Consider the following 22,709-nt stretch of genomic DNA (forward strand, 5'->3'; position numbering starts at 1 on the left):
TGGTTCCCTACCAAGGGTGATTTTGCCCCCGGGAGATATGTGACAATGTGTAGACACATTTTTGGTTTTCACATCAGGTGGCACTGTTGACACACCCTCTTCCAGATTTTAAACAAAACAGTATGTATCCAGTGAGTAGAAGCCAGAAAGATAAATATCCTACAATGCACAAGACAGCTTCTCAGGCCGGGCGCGGTGGCTCACGCCTGTAATCCCAGCACTTTGGGAGGCCGAGGCGGGCGGATCACAAGGTCAGGAGATCGAGACCACGGTGAAACCCCGTCTCTACTAAAAATACAAAAAATTAGCCGGGCGCGGTTGTGGGCGCCTGTAGTCCCAGCTACTCGGGAGGCTGAGGCAGGAGAATGGCGTGAACCCGGGAGGCGGAGCTTGCAGTGAGCCGAGATTGCGCCACTGCACTCCAGCCTGGGCTGGGCGACAGAGCGAGACTCCGTCTCAAAAACAAACAAACAAACAAACAAACAAACAAACAAGACAGCTTCTCATATCAAACAAGTATCTGGCCTGAAATGTCAATAGTGGCACTGTTGACAAGCCCTGTTCCAGATTTAAAATAAAACATACTTTCAGCACAGCTCCCCTTTTCCCTCTTTTTTCTTACCACTTTTAGGGAATCTGATAGTAAAATGTATTAAAGCAAAAATAACAAGCCAAGGAGATGTAGCAATCTCAAATAGTCTAAAATATATGACGAAAGTTGGCGTTCTATTTAACGAAATATGAATAGGACTTTTTTTTTTTTTTTTTTTGCTCCTTTTCATTCCACCATCAACCTTTATGCTTGCTATAATTAATTCTACCCAACTGGGCCTCTTTGTTAACTCCAGAACTGGTTCTAAGGAACAGGATTAATTTTAGTTCATGGAAAGGCTTCCATTCATAGCCTTGTAAATTTTTCTTTTTGATTAAGAAATTGTTTTTGAATATATGGCCACTATATACGGGAAATGAGTTATGGGACAAAAAGAAGATGTGTGGATGACATGACATACTTGGAATGGTTTATACCCCAGTATTAGGGCTGGGAGTCAGCACAATGGTTTATTGCAATTCTCTTATATGCCTTCCTTGAAGTTATTTCTGTCCTGGACAGAAGGGACAAACAAAAATCAGAATTAGGAAGGAAGATTTCTAGGCACTCAAAGTTTAAGGAAAGAGGTGGCCAAGAAATTATTTGCAGTCTTTACATGGTGAAAGGGAAACCCCACAGACAACTGTAGGAAATAAGAGAGAGAGAAAAAAAAAACAAAAACCTCTAGTTTAGGGGAGCTGTAGGCATAAAAGATAGGTCTAAACAAGTCAGGGACAACCTTTAAAAATAGCCTAGCAATAAAATTAAACTGAATATAACATTATGTTGCTTTTGTTGTCCAGAAGACATTCTGGAATCTAATATGGTCACAAAGTCACCCTTATTCATGTGAATTGGTGACATGCATTATTCCATGCATTGTGTTTCTGATTGCTGAATATAAAACAATGGTTACTCCTTTGGGTACACACCCAGTAATGAGATTGCTGAGTCTAATGGTATTTCTGATTTTAGGTCTTTGAGGAATTGCCACACTGTCTTCCACAATGACTGAACTAATTTTCACTCCTCTGAAAAGTGTATAGTCATTAATTTTTTTCCACCTTACCATCATCTGTTATTTTTTATTTTTTTAATAGTAGCCATTCTGACTGGCATGAGATGGTATGGTATCTCATTGTTGTTCTGATTTGCATTTCTCTAATGATCAATGATATTGAACTTTTTTTCATATGATGGTTGGTTGCATGTGTGTCTTCAAAAAAAAAAAGAAAGAAAAAGACATACACATTACATTAAACCAAATAAAACTGCCTATATTCTGACTTAAAAAATAAAGTATCTGTTCATGTCATTTGCCCACTTTTTTATGGGATTGTTTATGTTTTACTTGTAAATTTAAGTTCCTTATAGAGGCTAGATATGTACTCACATGTACTCACGCATATGTTCATTGCAGCACTAGTCACAATAGCAAAGACATGGAATCAAACTAAATGCCCATCAAAGGTAGACTGGAAAACGAAAATGTGGTTCATATACACCATGGAATACTATGAAGCTGTAAAAGAATGAGATCATGTCCTTACAAGGATATGAACAGAAATGGAGTCCATTATCCTGGACAAACTAACATAGAAACAGAAAACCAAGTACTGCATGTTCTCACTTGTAAATGGGAGCTAAATGATGAGAACACGTGGACATATAGAGGGCAACAACACACTGGTATCTTTCAGAGGGTGGAGGATAGGAGGAGGGAGAGGTTCAGGCAAAATAACTAATGGGTACTAGGCTTAATACCCAGGTGAGGGGATAATCTGTATAACAAACCCCCATGACACAAGTTTACCTATGTTACAAACCTGCACTGGTACCCCCGAACTTAAAAGTTAAAATAAAAAAAAATGGTTACTAATATTCTACATTTCATCAGTATTTGACTAAGCTAAGATTAGTGTTATAGCCTGATTTTTTTCATGCTATAGAAGGTAAACAAATGTTTTCAGCCAAAATTTTCTTTCCATAGAAAAAAGGGGATTATCTTTCTCATATTTTCTTAAAACACAGTGCACATAATTCCCTTCAAAATCTTCATTAAATGTCAGTACATTTTATAATAATATAATCCTCAGTAGACAGAAGCTGATTTTACTCTAACACCATCACAGAATTTTTTTTTGAGACAGAGTCTCGCTCTGTCGCCCAGGCTGGAGTGCACTGGCACGATCTCGGCTCACTGCAAGGTCTGCCTCTTGGGTTCACACCATTCTCCTGCCTCAGCTTCCCAAGTAGCTGGGACTACAGGTGCCCACCACCACGCCTGGCTAATTTTTTGTATTTTTAGTAGAGATGGGGTTTCACCGTGTTAGCCAGGATGGTCTCAATCTCCTGACCTTGTGATCCGCCCTCCTCGGCCCCCCAAAGTGCTGGGATTACAGGCGTGAGCCACCGCGCCCGGCCAAATGTGCAATTTTTAATAAAAATTTTAACAGTAAATTGCATTTATTCTATATCACTTTGCCGCCAAATTCTCTGTTCATTTTAAGCTATGGTACATAAATTATTATAATTTGCTTCAACGTGTATTTGTTAATGGAACTTCAGTTTTAACAAATATGATTTGGTGTTAAGGATGTAAGAGAAATGGAAGATAAAATGATCTTTATATTCAGAATATTGTCATATAGCTGGAAAGAAAAAAATATATGTTTAGAGAAATAGATTTTTAAAATTCAAGACCACACTAAGCACTACTAGAAATCATAAGATATGCTCTGTACAAATGTACTATACAATTTCAGAGAAGAAACGCAACAATAAAGTTAAGTAGTCTTTAATAAATAATAAAAAAGACATAGAAGTTGTTCTCAATAGCTTCAATTCAGTCACAACCTCCATAACCCTTTGTAGAAAGAGCTTCAAGAGATTTAATGTGGGACGAAGGTGGTAATTTAGATCTTGTCTGTAAAGGGGACCTATTGAAATTGTGCCTTGCCTTAACATGATTAATGTGGGCATGGTAGCTGAGGAACAGCTATTTAAAAAATGGTAAGATAACTAAAGAACAGTTGAGGATAGGTAAAAGATACATTGGATAATAATAACTCATATTTATTGTATGCTTAGTAAATGTCAACAATTGTTGTAAATGCTTTATGCATATAAATTCAGTTTTCATTACAATCATATCAAATAGGTTGTATTATCAAACCCATGTTACAGATTAGAAAACTGAGGCACAAGAGATTGTTTGTTCAATGCTACCCTCAGCTAATAAGTGGAGTAAAATAAGTTTCAATAATTGAATTAGAATTGAGTCAGACCACTGATGAACTCTCTAGTAAATCTAATATAATAATCAATATGTTTTAGTAAGTTTTTTTCTGAAAACAAAATATAATATCTGAGTTAGATTTGAACTTATTGAGAAAATATGCTTTGTGGTATCATAAAAACACAAGACAATATACATTTATTTATCAACTACATCAATGTATTATAAATATACAAAGTAATCTATCAATGCAATATTCAATAATTGATTTTCTTGAAATCAGGTGGCTTATCATACACAGACTTCTCATTTTTTAAATCAGTTTAAAAAGGAACTATAAAATTGGCTGGGCATGGTGGCTCACGCCTGTAATCCCAGCACTGTGGGATGCCAAGGCGGGAGGATTACGAGGTCAAGAAATTGAGACCATCCTGGCCAACATGGTGAAACCCCATCTCTACTAAAAATACAAAAATTAGCTGGGTATGATGGCACGTGCCTGTAGTCCCAGCTACTCTGGAGGCTGAGGCAGGAGAATGGCATGAACCCGGGAGGCGCAGCTTCAAGAAAAAAAAAAAAAAAGGAAATATAAAATTATTTTGTAATTTCCATGGTGAACACCTGAATAAAATATTGAATTGCCTGTTCGATTCAAATTTCTAAAAGTATTTTTAAAACTGGATTAAACAAAGTTTCTTCATGGTATTGTAAACCTCCAAAACAATATAATGAGTAACTTGGAAGGAATCAAATGCATGTATGTTTGATTACTGGCTTTTTCACATACTAGGCAATTTTTTTTTTACCTCAAGCATTTTTTTTTTTTTTTTTTTTTTTTTTTTTTTAGGAGACAGGGTCTCACTACGTTGCTGGAGCTGGTCCCAACTTAAGTGATCCTCATGTCTTGGCCTCCCAAGGTGCTGGGATTACAGGCACGAGCCACGGTTCCTGGCCGCTTTAATCATTCTTGATTATACTACAATGTTTACCATAAAAATTAGCAAAATACGGATTTTAAATAAGAAAATTTAAAATGACTTATTCATTCCTGCACCTGGAAATAATTCATATTTAATTATTTTCTAATAAAAAATACCAATATTTAATGAACATTTAGTATGTGCTATGCTCTGAGTGCTTTACATGTTTAAACCTATTTAATCCATTTCCCAAACCAATGAGGATGTACTAAAATTACGCCCATTTTATGGATGAGTGAATCAATAAGTACAGATAGATCATTATGCACATCTAAGCTTAAATTTTCTCATCTACACAACACACCCAAATCACAAGTTTGTGATAAATATTAAATTACACAACATATGTGAAGTTCCTAAGCCACTGACTGATACATAGTTAGCATTTATAATGACTAGTTCTCTGTCTGCTTTAGAAAAAAAACAAAAAAAAGAAGACAACAATAATGTGGTTATATGAAGACCAGCAGAGCGCCAAGTTCATATTTGTAAATATTAGTACCTTGTCTAAATATTTAAACATACAAAGCTAAAATGTCTCTGCTAGTTTTGGAAATGGAAAATTGAAAAGGACAACTGGTTCAGTTATTTTTCTAGTTTTCTTTAGACTTGTTCATTAGTCAATAAATAGGTGATAAGTCAATGTTTTGATGTTCAAATAAATTTGGAAATTATTTGGCTACCACGGTGTTGGCAAACTATAGCCCTTTGATCACATGCAGGCCACCACCAGTTTTTGTAAGGTTCATGGTCTAAGAATGTGTTTTACATTTTTTCATGATTTTAAAAATCAAAAGGAAAATAACCAGCTTAGACATGAAAATCATAAGATTCAAATTTCAGTGTCCATAGTTTTATTGAAACCCAGCCATGCTATTTGTTTACATATTGTATATGACTGTTTTCATGCTGCAATGATGAAGTTGAGTATGTGACAGAGAATGATCTTATGGTTCACAAACCTTAAAATATTTACTATTAGTCCTTTACTGAAAGTTTGCCAACCCCTGGATAAACACAATGAAATAGATTTCTTTACTTTAGGAATTCTGAGGGCATTTAATATGATGATGTTACATCATAAAACCCCAAGAAAAGGAAAATGATTTCAGTATACAGTACTTTCTAAATGTATTTGACCTTGTCACAACATTTCACAATATTGAAGGTTTACATGAAACGTCTGTAACGCACAAATTGAACTATTTTTTACCATATAAAATGAAAAATGTCATCTTTTTTCCTCAGAAGCCACCTGTATTTGCTAACAATAAATTAAATAATATTTCCCTCATGTAAATAATGTATGACTGCATAAAATTGTATTAAAATGCCGATGGGATCTCTTACATAAAACATTAAAATTTTTTTCAGGAATACATATTGAATGTCAGTCTAGGAGACCTTTGACTGTCTTCTTTAAGTTTTAGAGAATTGTTCAATTTATTTTTAGTAAGTTTCAATGTTCCCCCACTTGTTCAGCCTTTAAAAGTTACACTGAGGCCCAGGGCAGTGGCTCATGCCTGTAATCCCAGCACTTTGGGAGGCCAAGGTGGGCAGATCACGAGGTCAAGAGATCCAGACCATCCTGGCCAACATGGTGAAACCCCATCTCTACTAAAAATACAAAAATTAGCCGGGTGTGGTGTCGGGTGCCTGTAGTCCCAACTACTCTGGAGGCTGAGACAGGAGAATGACGTGAACCTGGGAGGCGGAGATTGCGTGAGCCAAGATGGCGCCACTGCACTCCAGTCTGGTGACAAAAAAAAAAAAAAAAAAAGAAAGAAAAAGAAAAAAGGAAAAGAAAAAGAAAAAGAAAAAAAAAAAGCTACATTGACCAATAAATCTAAGTTTGTCTGGCTATTTCCTACACTTAAAAAATAATCACCTCAGAAAAACTGAAGGCGGTTTAGGTAAAGCAAATATGCTACACATGAAATAGGAAGCTCTGGCCCACAACTAACTCTGCTTAATTTTACCCAGTATATGGCAAATGTCTTCTGAAGTAACATTTGTTTTTGGATCATACAGCTGCAATCCTAGGGAGAGATAAATACAGAACTCATAAATAATACAGCTCTTTTCTTAGGTTGCTAAGGAAATTTGAATCACTGTTTTGATAGATAAAGCATGAAAATTAGTGCTATGAAAAGAGTTTCCTCCAAACTCAAACCATTAGCATTTTTAAAAAATAGTTTGAAAATTGGAGTCTTTCAGAAAATTAATGACTCTATGGAAACTTAGGACAGTCATCATTTAATAAAAACAAAAGAAAAAATTATCTTGAAAATTAAAATTTGATATATATGTTTGTGTGTATACGAGTGTGTGTATAATTGTATTTATTAGTTCTGTGCTCTACTAATGCCACTTTAATTTTCCAAGAAGTAATATTATAAACCAGACATGCGGGATAAGAAAAATCCTAGACATTCCATAATGGCAGGGTAGCTATACCACATAATTCCCATGTACAGAGAAAAGGGAAGAGAGTGTGTAAAGAATGTGTATTGGAAACCACTTGGGGTTAAGTAAACTGAGCTCATAGTTCAGATTCCGGAAACTGATTATAATCAAAATACAAATATTTAACATGTGGTATTTACCAGATGAAATGGTGAGAAAATATCTAATCTTGTTGAAAATTCGAGTGTTCACTTCCCAGTATTACCTGCACCTGCGAGGTTGCTAAAGTGGCCTTACTGTTTGGTATTTTGTAAAGAAATATTTCGCAACAAAAAATAAGTGCTTATTAAAAGGAAAGTCACCTACCCTTAATGTTTTGTTTACTGATAACTATTGTTATTTCAGCTATTAGTACAAGATTTTCTTTTGACAGCCGAATCCATATTGGCTTTGCCTTCTTAGTGCAAGATATTTCCTAATGATAATGATTTTGAGCTTGTATTTATGTGCAACCACCTGCTCTTCCCCTCTAAATGTATTCCGAGATAAGCTGGTAAACTTGAAGGGCATAAGTCACATGAAAGAATTTCAGTTATCCAGTTGGATAGCTGAAAACATGAGGTGAGCCCCGTTATCCCTGACTTTCATTTTCTGAATATACCCTGTAATGAACTGCAATAAAATAACTTCCAACTGGAATCTTCATCTGAATAATCAACTATTTACATTAATCACAATTAAATTTCTTGAAGAGAAAAAGAAAATTATTAACTTGTAGAAATGAGAGTATATTAGGGCTTGCCATTCTATTTTGTTAAGGAAAAGGAGAGATATTATACTTGGGAACATTATTGATAAGAGAAAAATACGAATCGTCTATATCACAAGTATTGTGCGTTTATTTTTCTTCCCTAGGTTTTAACTCTTTAATATGCTTTGAATTTACCGTCTCCACTTCTTCTAGGACTTTGCTTTATAATTTACCCCTTCATAAACTCTTTTTATCTTCTACGTTTTTCTCTGGTTCTTTCTACTATCTTGTCACATTAAAAGAACCTTCGCTTGACCACATATTCCCCTCCACTATCTTTCCTTCACACACCAAATAGCAATCTATTGTTATTCTCTCTAGTACATCACTTTCCAGAAACTCCTCAACCCACCACAAAATGTCTATCTACTGCCTGCACTCATCCTCAGTAGACACGTGCCTTCTTAGGGTTATCAGAAATCTCCTAACTGCCACACCCAGTAGTCACTTGCAGAACTGATCTGACATGACCTCTTTGTAACATAATGCATTCCGACCTCCTCCTTCCATTCTTGCAACTCTCCTCTCCTTGACTGTTACGATGCCATTCTCACATGGGTCTTCCTTTACTTTTCCAGCTGCTTCTTCCCAGATCCCACATGGACGTTGCTTCTTCCACATAGTCAATAGATGTGGACGTCATGCAAGTTAAGATTAGCATGGCCACAAATACTCGGCAGTTCTTCCCATTAAGAGAAGCTCTCTATTTCTTCACCCCTTGAATAGACCTTGGAACTTGCTATGACCAATGGAATGTGACAAAAACCATGTTTGCAAGTTCTGGAGTTCAGGCTTCAAAAAGTCTTGCAGCTTCTGCTTACTTCTTTTTGGAATGCAGTCTGAGACTCCTATTTGATGAAAAAAGCCTGAGTTCAAAGAGTATATGGAGAGAAAAGAGGCAAACCATCGAAATAAAGTTGCTCTACCTGAACTGAGCCCTCAGCCAATCAGCTGCTCATGAGAGAGCCCAGGTGAAGCCAGCAGAAGAACCAGTCCTGCTGACCCACAGAATTATGGAAAATAATAAATTGTTCTTTTAGCCACTAATTTGGGGAGTGGTTTTTTTTTTTTTTTTTTTTTTTTTTTTTTCTTTTTTTCTTTTTGAGATGGAATCTTACTCTGTCGCCCAGGCTGGAGTGCAGTGGCGCAATCTCGGCTCACTACAAGCTCCGCCTCCTGGGTTCAGGCCATTTTCCTGCCTCACCCTCCCGAGTAGCTGGGACTACAGGTGCCCGCCACCTCGCCCGGCTAATTTTTTTTTTGTATTTTTAGTAGAGACAGGGTTTCACCGTGTTAGCCAGGATGGTCTCGATCACCTGACCTCGACCTCCGCCCGCCTCGGCCTCCCAAGTGCTGGGATTACAGGCTTGAGCCACCGTGCTGGCTGGGGAGTGTTTTATTATGCAGTAAGTGATAACTGATACAGTTGGCATCCCCTAAGTTTTCGACTGTGACTCATTTCTTGTCTCACTAAACACAGTCTTGTGTGTGACTGCAATAATAGTTGCAGTCTGTAAACCAGTTGTATGATGATGGTTCTCAAACCTAACTATTACGACCTTGAGTTCTAGACCTATATTCCCAGCTTTTTTTTTTTGAATCTTGATATTTTCATTTTCATAACTTACAAACACCTCAGATTTGACCCGTGAAAACTAATTCATCATACTCTTCTTTCAAATATCAAACTATTCCATTACCTGAGTTCCTATCCTACTGAATGCAATTATTAATAGTATTCCCCATCTGTCTACCCAGCTTGAAAAATGAGTTTTCCTAAACTCTTTCCTTTGCCTCTCTCCTCTTTAACAACCAATCACTGTTTATCTTTTCTCTTAAATAGCCCAAATATCTGCCCTCATATTCATCACTACCACAATTCAGACAACTCTTTTACTATATATTACTGTAGTAAGATATTGTATATTCTGTTATTATAAAATCTTTCCCCTTCACATTTGTGCCCCATAATCTTACCAGACTGTCATTTTTAAAATGTAAATCTTGTTTTAATTTCTTTGATTGAAATCTTTAAATTATTTCTGAGTCTTGCATTTTAAACCTGTCTCTGTCTCCCTTTATCCCACTCTCTATCTCTTTTCTGCTCCTAGGATTTCTTCCATAATCTGACTCCTCTAACTCATAGCCAAGCATTAATTAATATACATATTGAGTTAGCCATTCCTTACTTCTTGCTGATCTCTAACAGGTCTACTATGAGAACAACCTGCTGTTATACATATCACATTATTGATTGCTAGACTGGAACGGACCGCATCTGCTATGCTTTTATTTTGACTTCGAGCTTTTCCATAACCTGTTGCGTTATGCTGAAACATCCTTTGATCCCTTCTCCATCTAACTCTTACTCTGCTTTAAGTGTTAAGTGTTGCTTTCAGGAAAGTTCTCTAACCTTCTCTGAATAACTTCACTTCCACAAACCCAAATGGAAATGTGTGCTTATTTATGTATTTATTTATTTATGATAGGAAGTCTCACTCTGTTGACCAGGCTGGAGTGCAGTGGTGCAATCTTAGCTCACTGCAACCTTTACCTCCCAGGTTCAAGTGAGTCTCCAGCCTCGGCCTCCCTGATAGCTGGGATTACAGGCGCATGCCACCATGCCTGATTAATTTTTGTATTTTTAGTAGAGATGAGATTTCACCATGTTGATACTTCTACAAAATCTAATATACACTTAGTAGTAGCAGCACTTTGTACTTTAGATAATGCTTCCTTTTTTGCTAATTTGCCAGTCAAGTCCTGGACTAAGTCTCACTTTCGACTAAATGCCTAATACAGTAGGTATTAATCTTGGGAGTGGGGTGGAGATGAGAAGGGGGAGTTGTAGGGAGATATGTAAAGGGAATTTCTCAGTCAATAATCTAGATCGAGTGTCTGTAAACTAAGGTCCTCGTGGTTATAACTGCCCCACCACCTGTTTTTGTAAATAAAAGTTTTATTGGAACACAGTCACATCGATTTCATTATGTATTGTCTATAGCTGTTTCCATACTACAAGGACAGAGTAGTTGAGATGGAGACACTATGTCTGGGAAAATATAAAATATTTATTATGTTTTTTACACAAAAAGTTTGACAGCTCCTGTCCTAGATAATTTGGCTGCCCCAGAAATCTACACTGTATTTATTTAAATAATAAAATGTTTATTGAACTTCAATATCTACACAAGTTTTCTCTGTGCCATTCTCCAGGAGATAAACAGGTAAAAATAATGTGATCTTTACACACACACACACACACACACACACACACACACACACACACACACACCCTTACAGTCCATTGGAAATAATGGCTATGTTTGAAAGCAATTTGAACCAAAGGTAATGATTAAAGGATCATTAAAAGGGTGACTGCCTCATGTGGCCTGACTGTGATTCATGTAAGATTAGTCAGCCTGACAGCCCTGACTGGGAAACCAGTTTGTGTTTTGCCTTTGAAAGCCTCACTCCAGGTGCATCGTGCTATTCTGTATTAATCAGCCCCATATGGATGTCAGGAAGGACAAGAGTAGGTTGAATGAAAGGCTGCTCTCACAGTCCCATCTCAGGTGCAGTGTATCCAAACACCAGGTGTTTACAGGTGGAATATTTGGAAACATTAAAATCACACCTTAATTTTCTTCACTCTTCACCCTGATGTTCTTCCCTCCCAAAACCTATCTCTGTCATATTTTCTGTTCTTTATGATGACACACATGTATCTCCAGTTACTCAGAACCAAAATCTAGTCACCAATGCTTCTTTTTTCCCATCCTGATACAGGTCCTATGCATTGAATTTTCAATTCCTATAAATTCTGCCTCCATGGTGACTCTTAAATCATTCTTCTCTTTCTGTTTAAGAAAGTCCTTCAACTCTCCCATACCTGGCCCACTCTTACTCTTTCTCTATTCCTTCCAATATTTTTAAATATATTTATTCAAGTTTGTTATTTATGTGACATAATGATCATATCATTTTCTTGCTCATAGCCCTTCAGTGGTTCCCACCACAATCTAAGGAAAAAATAAATTAAATTTAAAAGTAAAATAATCTGTTTGGCCATTCACAAACTCACTGATACTATTATGCCAAATATTTTACATTTCCTCCTTTCTCCTTTACCTACAATATTCTTTTTCCCAACTTGTCATATTCTAACTTTCCCTCTCATTTGGATGCCAGGATTCCTGTTTTGTAAAACCCACAGAGGTTGTTTCTCCTTGTCACCTAACATACCACTCTATCTATATGTCAGTCCTGAGTTTCAGGCCCTAATATCTTACTGAATACCTCTACTTTATATATTTAACTAATCTGAAACTTAGCAAGGCTGGAGAAGAATCATTAATTTTCCACACATTCTTCCCAACATCTGCTCTTTGACAAATGTCTTCAGAATCATCCCTGTTAAAACCGTCAGAGTCATCCCTCATTTTTCATCTTCCCTCACTCAGTACAAATTTAACTTCTCCTTCCAAACTGTATCCATTTTGTCCCCTACATTCCTTCTCTACTATCATTACACTAGTCATCACCTTTTGCCTGTACTACTGTAATGTCACTGCAACTAGATTCCCTGCTTTCACTCTTTGTCCTACTACAATTACCTCTCTACATACTAGCTAAGTTGACCTTTTGAAAAATGTAAATAAGATTATATAATTCCCCCTGGTTAACACCCTTCAGTGGATTTCCCTTGCATTTAAAGTACAATCAACATCCCTTATGATCCACAAATATCTAAATGATCACACTCCATCTAGATCTTCAACTACTTTCCCTACTAGTTAAGCCCCTTACTAACTGGTCTTCCTTCGTGTTTTCCACAGCTCCAAACCATATTCTGTCTTAGTGACTTTATGCTTTCTGTTCAACCTGGCTGAAACAGTCTTCTACCACAAGCCTGACATGCCTGATTTCTTTGGTTCATTACAGTCTTAACTAACAAGCCAACACTTCCCAGACCACTCTCCACTCTCCACTACACGACTCTATTTTTTCCTTATAACAGTAATTACTATCTCAAATGTCTAATTCACGTATTGTTCTTGCATTGTCTATCTGTCTACCACTGCATTACACATGCAATCAGAGGAAAAACCAACCTTGATTATCTTTCTCACTACTTTATCCTTAATATCTAGAAAAATATATGGCACATACTACAAGGTAAATAAATATTTATTATTCAACATGTGGATTTTATTATGACACTTTAAAATGCTTGCTTTATATTTCAATTGTTTACATATGGCTTGTGTGTCTTGTTAATCAGCAAGCTCCTTAAAAACATAATCCATACCTGATTTATCATTAATACTTCACAATATAACTCGATATAAATATGTGTGTGTGTGTGTGTGTGTGTGTATTTAAATAGGTCACAAGTCTGATGGAATGAGATTTGTGATCTACTTAGAACATCATGTATGTTTTTTTCTGAAATGATAAAATAAATTTTCTAGTATCTAATAGCACAAGAGTGTGGTTGTAGCAGTAATAATTTAATTGTACATTTAAAAATAACTAAAAGTGTAATCAGATTGTAACACAACGATAAATATTTCATGTGGCAGATACCTCATTTACCCTGATGTGATTATTATGCATTGTATGCTTGTATCAAAATATCTTATGTATCACATAAATATATATACACACTTACTATGTGTCCACAAAAATGAAAAATAAAATATTATGAGCATATTCTGTAAAACACTACATTCCAGAGTCAACCGTTTTACTGAATCTTCTAAATTGTGATTACAGCAAGTCCTCCTAATTAAAAGTAGAACCACAAAAAATGCTTAACATTGTTAAAACAGTAACTTAGTCTAAGTCTCATGGCTATTAGTTATAGTTCTAGGAAGAAATTCCTTGACTTCCACTGCTGGAAGAACAGGCAGTCAAGGAATAAAGTTGAATGCTTTGTGGTCTACCTCTGTAATGTGCCTAGTTTCCTGCACTATTAACAAAGATGAAACCTCAACATTTTACTATGGCCTTTTAAATGTTTTTACTAATCATGTACAATTCTTCTCCATATGAGAAGGTAGTTATTACATGTCTACTCCATAAAAAGTTCCATGGTTTACTAATAGCATCTCTCTTATCTTCCAGGCAAACACAAGGTCTTATGTGCAGAGCTGAAATAGGTATCCTTTTAGGCTTTACTGTGGAAGACTGTGTTTTGCCAAAACAAATGCTCTTCTACTGAATGCTAAATTACCACAGTTAACCATAATTTCAGGGATTCCAGTGGGATTGAAAAAGATCAGAATAAATAAGGAGCATTAAGAGTAACTAAAGGGGCCGGGCGCGGTGGCTCAAGCCTGTAATCCCAGCACTTTGGGAGGCCGAGACGGGCGGATCACGAGGTCGGGAGATCGAGACCATCCTGGTTAACACGGTGAAACCCCGTCTCTACTAAAAAATACAAAAAACTAGCCAGGCGAGGTGGCGGGTGCCTGTAGTCCCAGCTACTCGGGAGGCTGAGGCAGGAGAATGGCGTGAACCCGGGAGGCGGAGCTTGCAGTGAGCCGAGATCCGGCCACTGCACTCCAGCCTGGGTGACAGCGCGAGACTCCGTCTCAAAAAATAAATAAATAAATAAATAAATAAATAAATAAAAAGAGTAACTAAAGGTATATGAGGTGGCTACAAAACGTCCCAACCATTGGTTGAGAACAATAAACATGCACCAGAGGGCATATCAATAGGCCTCTGACACAAAGCTTCTACCAATCATACACCATAATTAATGAGCCTGAAAATTTGCTGAAGTTGGACCACAATCTGCATAAATGGAAATAAAATTTAAAAGACTCATAAAATGGTAGAGTTATTCAATTTCAAGATCTGATAAACTGACCAATTTAATGTGATGATTAGAATAAACAGAAGTCAACTGCCATTGACTTTCAACCTGACAATGTTATATAAATACATGAAATTATTTTAAACACTTTTATTGTAATTGTAAAATATTGTTTTCCACCAACTCAACTAAGATTATTGATTATTGCCAAACTGACCATATCATTGCCCACTTCTTGGATTCTTCTCTTTTAATTATCATATGTGAGTCAATCTTAGCCCTGTGTGATTCAGCCCCCTCCTACATATTTTTCTAAATCTATTGCATTCCCTTCTCTTGTTCAAGCCTGTTGCCTGTGGGAGTTTAATAAATGCTAGCTAATTACGATGATGCTCATTTTATTTTCCTTTACCTCCATTTACTCCTCTCTTAAATATTTCTACATAGAGTTAATCAACATTTATTGAGCACCTACTCTACAGAGGAATAGCCTTCATCAACTCCAAGAGATTATACTCTCTTAATTGTATTACAAAGATTATGATTTTGTCTACCCTGTCAAAGATAGTTTTCCATGGAAGAGTGATTTTTAAAAAGTTCTTGCATGAGCTATTTTACTATAATGCTGTTTTCTCAATTAGGAGTTTAATCTCTTAGGAATGGGGTTGTGTCTTTGCATGCCTGGTACAGTACTAAACACAGTTTACCCGTCCTAAAGAAATAAAATTAAAAGGTAGCCACTCAGAACATTCCTATAACTGTGTTGCTAAACTATCTCAAATAAGAAGGAGATATGCTCCATATTCAACAGTGAGGTCTTTAGAAGCCATTCAGTCTCACCCACCCAACTTCACTCATATGCCTACCTGGCTGTGCTCTAGGAGGATGAGGGAAGGTAAGAGCATCCCTAGAGAACGAATGACCATGCTCCTTGATTTGTTTTTCTACCAAAAGGTTGATAAAGTCTCATATCATCGATTTACTAGATATGGCCCTTTACCACTTGAAAGCCAGGAGCTGAGCCTAGGAACAGGGAAGATGAGAGGTCAACCTTGCATTAATGGATTCATTTTTTAAGGTACCCATGTATCCACTTAACATAAATACACTACTGACCAGCTGTATTTTGAGAGTATATGTTGAATGTCTTTATTCAATCAACAGATATTTTTTGAGCACTTACTCTCTGGCTATCTAGGAAGGAAAAAGACAAGTAAGGTCCCTGCTCTGATTGGACCTATACTCAATGATTTTTTTAAACAAAATGCTTAAACCACTTTATTTATAAAAGCAGGGTGCATTCTAGTCTGAAGATATAAACTTCTGAGCATAATTTTCCTTGTTTTTCAGCAGATTTAATTTACATTGCTCATTCTTATACTTGAAATATTACTGCCAGTGCTAAACATCTTCGCAAGGCTCTACTCCATTCTCATAAATACTTCGTACTGTATGATCATTTATATTAGTAATTGCTTTCAATTTTATCCAACAAATACACAAACTTTCTCTAGAAGGTGTAGTACTACAGCAGACTCCACGAGAATGGAATCACAATCTATTAAAAATAGTAAAGAATTAGCACTTAAGAAATCAGTGCTGTGTTTTGCCAATGTTGTGTTTGGATGTCAAGAAATTAATTAAGCAACCATATATTAAAGTCATTATAATGCAGAAGTAAGCTGAACTTTTTCTTCTGACGTATACCTGGTGCAGATATCACGAGGTTTCATTTTAGAAAGCTGATATGTAAGAAGCAAAGAGATTCCTTGTCAAGGACTGGTATTCATATACACCTGCAAGAGTTAAACACATACCCCTACTTCAACCTTATTTCATTTTTGGAACTAATATCAAAAGAATAGAGCCACACATTTGTGAATTATTTAGGGTTATCATCAGATCTCCTGGAACTACATGACAATAACATAACATCAAAACTTTCTGAGTTATACAGCCAATAAATACATTATCTAAATTAAATTGTTAGACAGCTTCAAACTTTTTAACACTTCTCTCCAAAAATTGATTTAAGTACTTCTCACCTTGACATGTGTCCAGGCACTGATACTGTATATAATATATTTTATGTAGTACAAAGCTGGCTTAGTTTTTCTTCAGAAACAATTCAGGTTTAACCTAGAGCTCAATTTCACCCTTGCCACAGCTCTCAGGATATTTTTGCTAGGGATAAAGCATTCCAGTCATTGTTCCTAATGAGCTATCCACTGCCAACTAATAACTACTTGAGTTACCAGATATAATCAGGGGAAATCACTTTCAGGAACTCCTGAGAACTGTGAAGATTTATATACTCAAATATCTGGCACTTCTCCATACAATTTTGGGAACATTTTGAATCTTGATTGGAAGGATAAACAAAATAGTGCATAATAATTTCCCACTCTGCAGAATACACAAATTACCATACTTCTAATTACAGAGAGAAGACATCCTTCTTGTCAGCAACTTTTACCCTAACCACAAAACTTAATTCTTTCTTCTGATGAAGCAATCATTGAATGATTTACTTCTAGTGACAATATAATGTACTTGGCTTTAAGAACTTTTGGCTAAGTATGTTCTAATTGATTAAAAAGTAACCTGGAATGCAAATTTTATGTATCAATTATAAAACAATAAAGCTATAATATTTTATGCTCATAAATTCAGGACAAGCAAATTTTTTGGAGTCTTTTAATTTTAGGTTGATATTACAAGTATGTCTGCCATAGCCTGTAGTGGATATTCATATATCAGTACGTTTTGAGAAAGTCGAAGGAAACCCTCGAGATGAAATTAAGGGAAAATGAAGACAAAACTAAATAGTACTTCAACATAATTTTAAATGCCCTTTAAACTGGATTCAATATTTTTATATTCATTATTTTTTATCTTACAAATCACCTATGCAAACTATTCTCATTTCCTATTTTGAAAAATACATTAGACACTATTTCATTATGGCAATGTTGTACTTCCAGCAAGGTTTGGTGAAAGTACCAACCAATTCTCTGTCTCCAAACTTTATTAATTAAAACACTACAAAATCATACCTTACAACCATGTGTGCCGAAACAGCTTTCTAATAACATTCTAGTTATCTGAACTTTTACAAAATTTCTGATTGTTACTTAGACATATTAACATTAAAACAATCTTTACCTTGAAAACATAATATAATATAAAGACAATCACATTCACAAATGGAATCTATGTGAATGGTAAATAGGTTAATAATCTAAATCCAATTGCTGAATGTCCACATGAATCTCAAATGGATTGGTGTTTCATTATTTACTTATTTAGCTTTTATGTGAGGAACACTGGCTCCCTAGCAACTTTCAGAAAACACTGTCAGAACTTGAACAGCTTGTTGAAATATATCTATACTCTCAAACATTTGTATTCTTTGTATCTCTCAAACCTTTGTATTCAAACATGTTGAACAAAAGTCTGATGAAGAAGATATGCATCAAGAATCTTTGGAATTCAGTCATAGAATATTCTGTTTTTCTGGAATCAAAGTAATAATTCATCTCCTAAAATCAACAGATTCTCTTAAAATCGAAGTCTTTCAATTAAACATTATCACACTTAGAAAAATTTAAAAGATTAACTCTCATTGTAAACAGAAAAAAATTTAGATTGGTTCCATGTCTTTATATGAAAGTTTGAAATGAAATGCCTAATTATATTTGGGCATACAAACTTTTCAGGCTTTTTATTTAGGCATCTATTATTCTCAAATTTCCTGAATACTATTTCCTAAATTGTTGAACTAAATAATCTTTAAATTTGGGGAAAAAATTATCTAGTGCGATCAAATTTGCGTGGTTTCAAAATCCATATAACTATGGGTCTATCTCTTTAGGTTTTGAATTACATTAAATATCAACTAACTCTTTAAAAAGTATTCACTTTTATGTAATACCAGCTAGTGTCACATGATGAATAGAGAATACAATAATTAGTATATTTATACTTTGAGTACAAATTATAATTCAATTTACAAAATTGATAATTGTATTGTAGTTCTACCACATGGCAGGCACTGTCTTGGACATGAAAACACAATGGTGTCTACACAGATATGGCCCCACCTTCTCCAAGCTTTATGGTTTGTATTTTCTAAAATTTTGTATTGCCTCATACTTTGAAGTTTTAATTGCATCCTGTTTGTCTCTAAAGCTCTCAATTATCCATTTATTATAAGAACATTTATAGTACTATCTTATGAGGTTCAATTCTGGGTGATTAAGTATCACTCCAAGAGTGACCAAAAGTGAAAAGAGAGGCAGAGAATAGCATGCAGAAAAATTCTGTAAGCAGACTTTCTCATAATTTTATGATCTTTAATCTCCAATATTCCTTGTAACAGTACATATGTTTTCCTGCTGATAATGATGCAATTATGCTCAAGTAGTTTTTTGTTATTGTTGCCTGTCATATATCATAAGGCATATAAATATATTTGTTATCCAAATTCTTACTTTACATTGTACAAGAAATTTTATGTCTGTATTTGAAGAATATAGTGACTCTTATCAGATAACTATCTTATCATAAATCACATTTTCCATGAAAGGATAAATCACTCATCATTGAAGAAAAGATATTTTGTTTCTGTGCTTTAGAGTGTGGTTATTCAAATCATTATGGAAACTGTAAACAAAATGAGCAAACTTAATCTTGCAAGTAATTTTCACCTGTGATCTCACCTCTGCTAAGGTGAAAAAACAAAACCAAAGACCCCGTATATAGCATTACTAAATACCAAAACAAATATTAATTCTATTTCAATACACTCTGTAATTTATTTACTGCTTAATTTGAAATACCCATATTTTTGTGTCCTAGACCACTGCTGTGGTTTAAATCTTTCTTAAGGATTGAAAGATACAAATCTGTAGAGGGAAATACTTTCATTAGAGAAGCTTACGCATATCCTTACTATTGCCACCTTTTCCAAAACACTTGCCTTTATAACAAAGCATCATCTTCGGGAGCCATTCCATTTTCTGAGAAACTTGAAACACTATTAAACTCTCTATTTTTTATCTTTATTTTCACCTTTTCGTAATTTTGCATAGAAAACTTTTAAAAAATGTTTGTATACTCACCTCCTCGAAAGAAAGCTAGTTTTATAAGTAGAGTAGATAGTAGAGTGGCAGAACTGATGTAATGAAATTGAAGAATGCACTTCTCTGAGGGAAACTCAGGGGCACATGCAAAGTTTTATTGTCCTGTATTTGGCATACCAATGACAGAAATCTCAAATTGCTAACGCAAAACAAAAAAACCTCAAACAAACAAACAGAAAGCCCTGACTACAGGAATAGTATGCCAGAAACACAACTTGATTTATGAAACCATAAAGTTTTCCAGAGTATTTTTGTATATTTTGATGACATTTAAACAAATGCCAAAATAATACTACAAAAATACCACTACAAAAATATCATTTAGAAACCAGAATATTTTTATTTTTGGCTTGGGGGAGGCTTTTCTGGAATATTCTAGAATATTTTAAAATACATTGTCACCATCAAAGCACAGATTTTAAACACTCAAACCACTTTATTTTAATATACAGTTTCATTATCTGTAATTATCATAAATACCATATTTGTGAAATATTGTCAAATTATTAGAAAATAAAGCTTACTTAGAAACTTTTACGGTATTTATCAAGGCCATTTAATTTCTAAAGGAAATTTTGTCAACTAAATCACGAAAACATTTGGAATGAGTTAAAAACAGGATTTTCAAAGTAGACATGTGTGCACAAAATAAATTATGGAGATTTACTTTAAAGTTGTATTACTGTATATCGTCAGGTAGACACTTTAAAATAATTATATCATTTCCTACCATGTAATTGTATCCTTTTAAATCTGCACTGAGCAAATTATGACAAGTACAAACAGGCATGATTGAGAGAAAAGTGGTGGACAAGTCCCTATGCCAAAATAAATATATCTTAAAAAATATAGCCCATGTCTAAATTTATTCTCAAGTTTTTGGCATGAAAATGTAACATTTGATGTGTAAATAAAATATTTAACAAGACTAAAATAGACATACTGTCCTAGGAAAATATGTGTGTGTATGTGTGTTTTAAGTAACTTATTTATACTACAGGCATTTCAAGCTTGAAATATCAAATCAAATCAAAGTAAAATAGTAATAATAAGGATTAGAGAGGATAGCTGCTTGAATCCTTCTTTAGTGCTTATAACTTCCTAAAATTCTCAAAGATTTTTGAAAGAATCAGTTCACACAGAGTTTCTCTCCAGACTATTTTCACTTTGGGAACATTCCAGCTTTCAGGAATGCCCCGCTCTCAGGGGAGCCAAAGCATTGTTTCTGAATTATATCAGCAGATTTATTTCTCATCCTATTTAGTGACTATAAAGTTTAGTTATCTCGTTATCAAAGTTTCAACTCTTTCTATAATATTCTAAAGCTCTGTTTGAAACAAAACGACACTTTTTATTCTACTACCCTCAAATGTCCAGGGCAACAAAAAGAGAAACTGTTTATCTTGCTAATTGTGGAGCCAGGACTGGTCAAAAGGGGAGAAAGGAGTAAAAAATATTCACTCTTTATCGTTTGCGATCCTTGAGCTGGTAAATGCCATCATCAATACTGGGGGAATAGCCTTACCATCTAGGTATTCATACTAGCCTAACTCTTTAGGCTAGGGCTTTGTCCCTACAAAGCCTTTTTTATCAGAATCTAACAACCACAAAACACAGGCTTTCACAGGTAGGGTCCAGACTACACATACCAGACACATACACACACACAGACACACACACACACACACACACACACACGCTTTACTTTACCTGTTTTTATGCCGAGTCTTGAGCAAGTTTCTTCCAAAGGGAGCCATGGTCTGTCGGGCAAATGAATAAAGAAGTTATGTTAAAGCGATCTGGGGGTAGGGGTGGGGGTGTCTGGATTTCCAGGGTAAAGGGAGGAGGGCTGGAAGCTTTCTCTTCTCCTCGAATGTTCCTGGCTTTCAGCTCATTAGTAGCCGGCTGAGAAAGTTGCTGGAAGTTGTGCAACTGCTGCTTAACTTTGAACTGCGGGATTGTTGTGGCTGCTGCACCTTTGGAGACCTGCCCGGCTTCAGCCTCGAAGAAGGCGTTTGGAAGCAGGAAAAGAAAAAAAAAAAAAAAAAAAAAAAAAGAAAGAAAGAGAGAGACAGGAAGGGAGGAGGACTCCATTGTGTTCTGTAGTTATTTGCAGACTAGCTAAACTTAAAGAACTGCCAACCCCACAGGCATGGTAATACCAATGGAATGGGAATTTCACTCGATCTGGAAACCCCCATCCCCCGCTTTCCACACCCAACCACACAAGGTGTACTGAAAGCACATAAAAGGATTAAAAGTAAATATCCCCCAACTCCTGCTCAAGCTCCAGTCTGTGGTAAGTCATCTCATCATGGCAAGAATGAGGGAGAGCCGAAAACTCTGTTTGCCAAGGCATTCGACCCCCAAATCCCCTGCCAGGGTGTCAGGACTTTAAAATATATTAGGGAGAGCGAAGCTGGAAACCAGATCAAGGTGGACTCACAGACAATTTAGGATTTTAAGTCCCTGAACTCACGGTCTTAAGAGCTTCTTCCAGGTCCCTCCTCCACACTCTCAAGTTCATCTTGCAAAAGTTGAAGGACCTGAAGGACCACAGGGCTCCAGGGCTGATGCATCACAGTTTGGTCTAGGAACCAGCTGGAGTTTAGTGTTTGACTTCCACAGAGTTTATGTTGACCCCTACCCCATCTTTGACATTCACTGGGCCTTTAGAGCCCTGGGAATTTCAGAGGAAAAGCAAACTGCTCC

General features: G+C 35.7%; 1 protein-coding gene across 1 annotated transcript in view; it reads right to left on the bottom strand.

Annotated features, from left to right (window-relative positions):
• The window catches only part of RASSF9 (Ras association domain family member 9), a 35,353-nt gene extending 13,358 nt beyond the window's left edge, over positions 1–21,995 (bottom strand). Inside the window, exon 1 of the mRNA XM_005571667.5 lies at positions 21,708–21,995. Within this exon, the coding sequence (XP_005571724.3) occupies positions 21,708–21,754 (47 nt within the window). The 5' untranslated portion in view covers positions 21,755–21,995. The remainder of the gene's footprint in view (positions 1–21,707) is intronic.
• Between the last annotated feature and the right edge of the window lie 714 nt (positions 21,996–22,709).

This window comes from Macaca fascicularis, chromosome 11 (genome assembly GCF_037993035.2).
Source record: "Macaca fascicularis isolate 582-1 chromosome 11, T2T-MFA8v1.1".
NCBI lineage: Eukaryota > Metazoa > Chordata > Mammalia > Primates > Cercopithecidae > Macaca > Macaca fascicularis.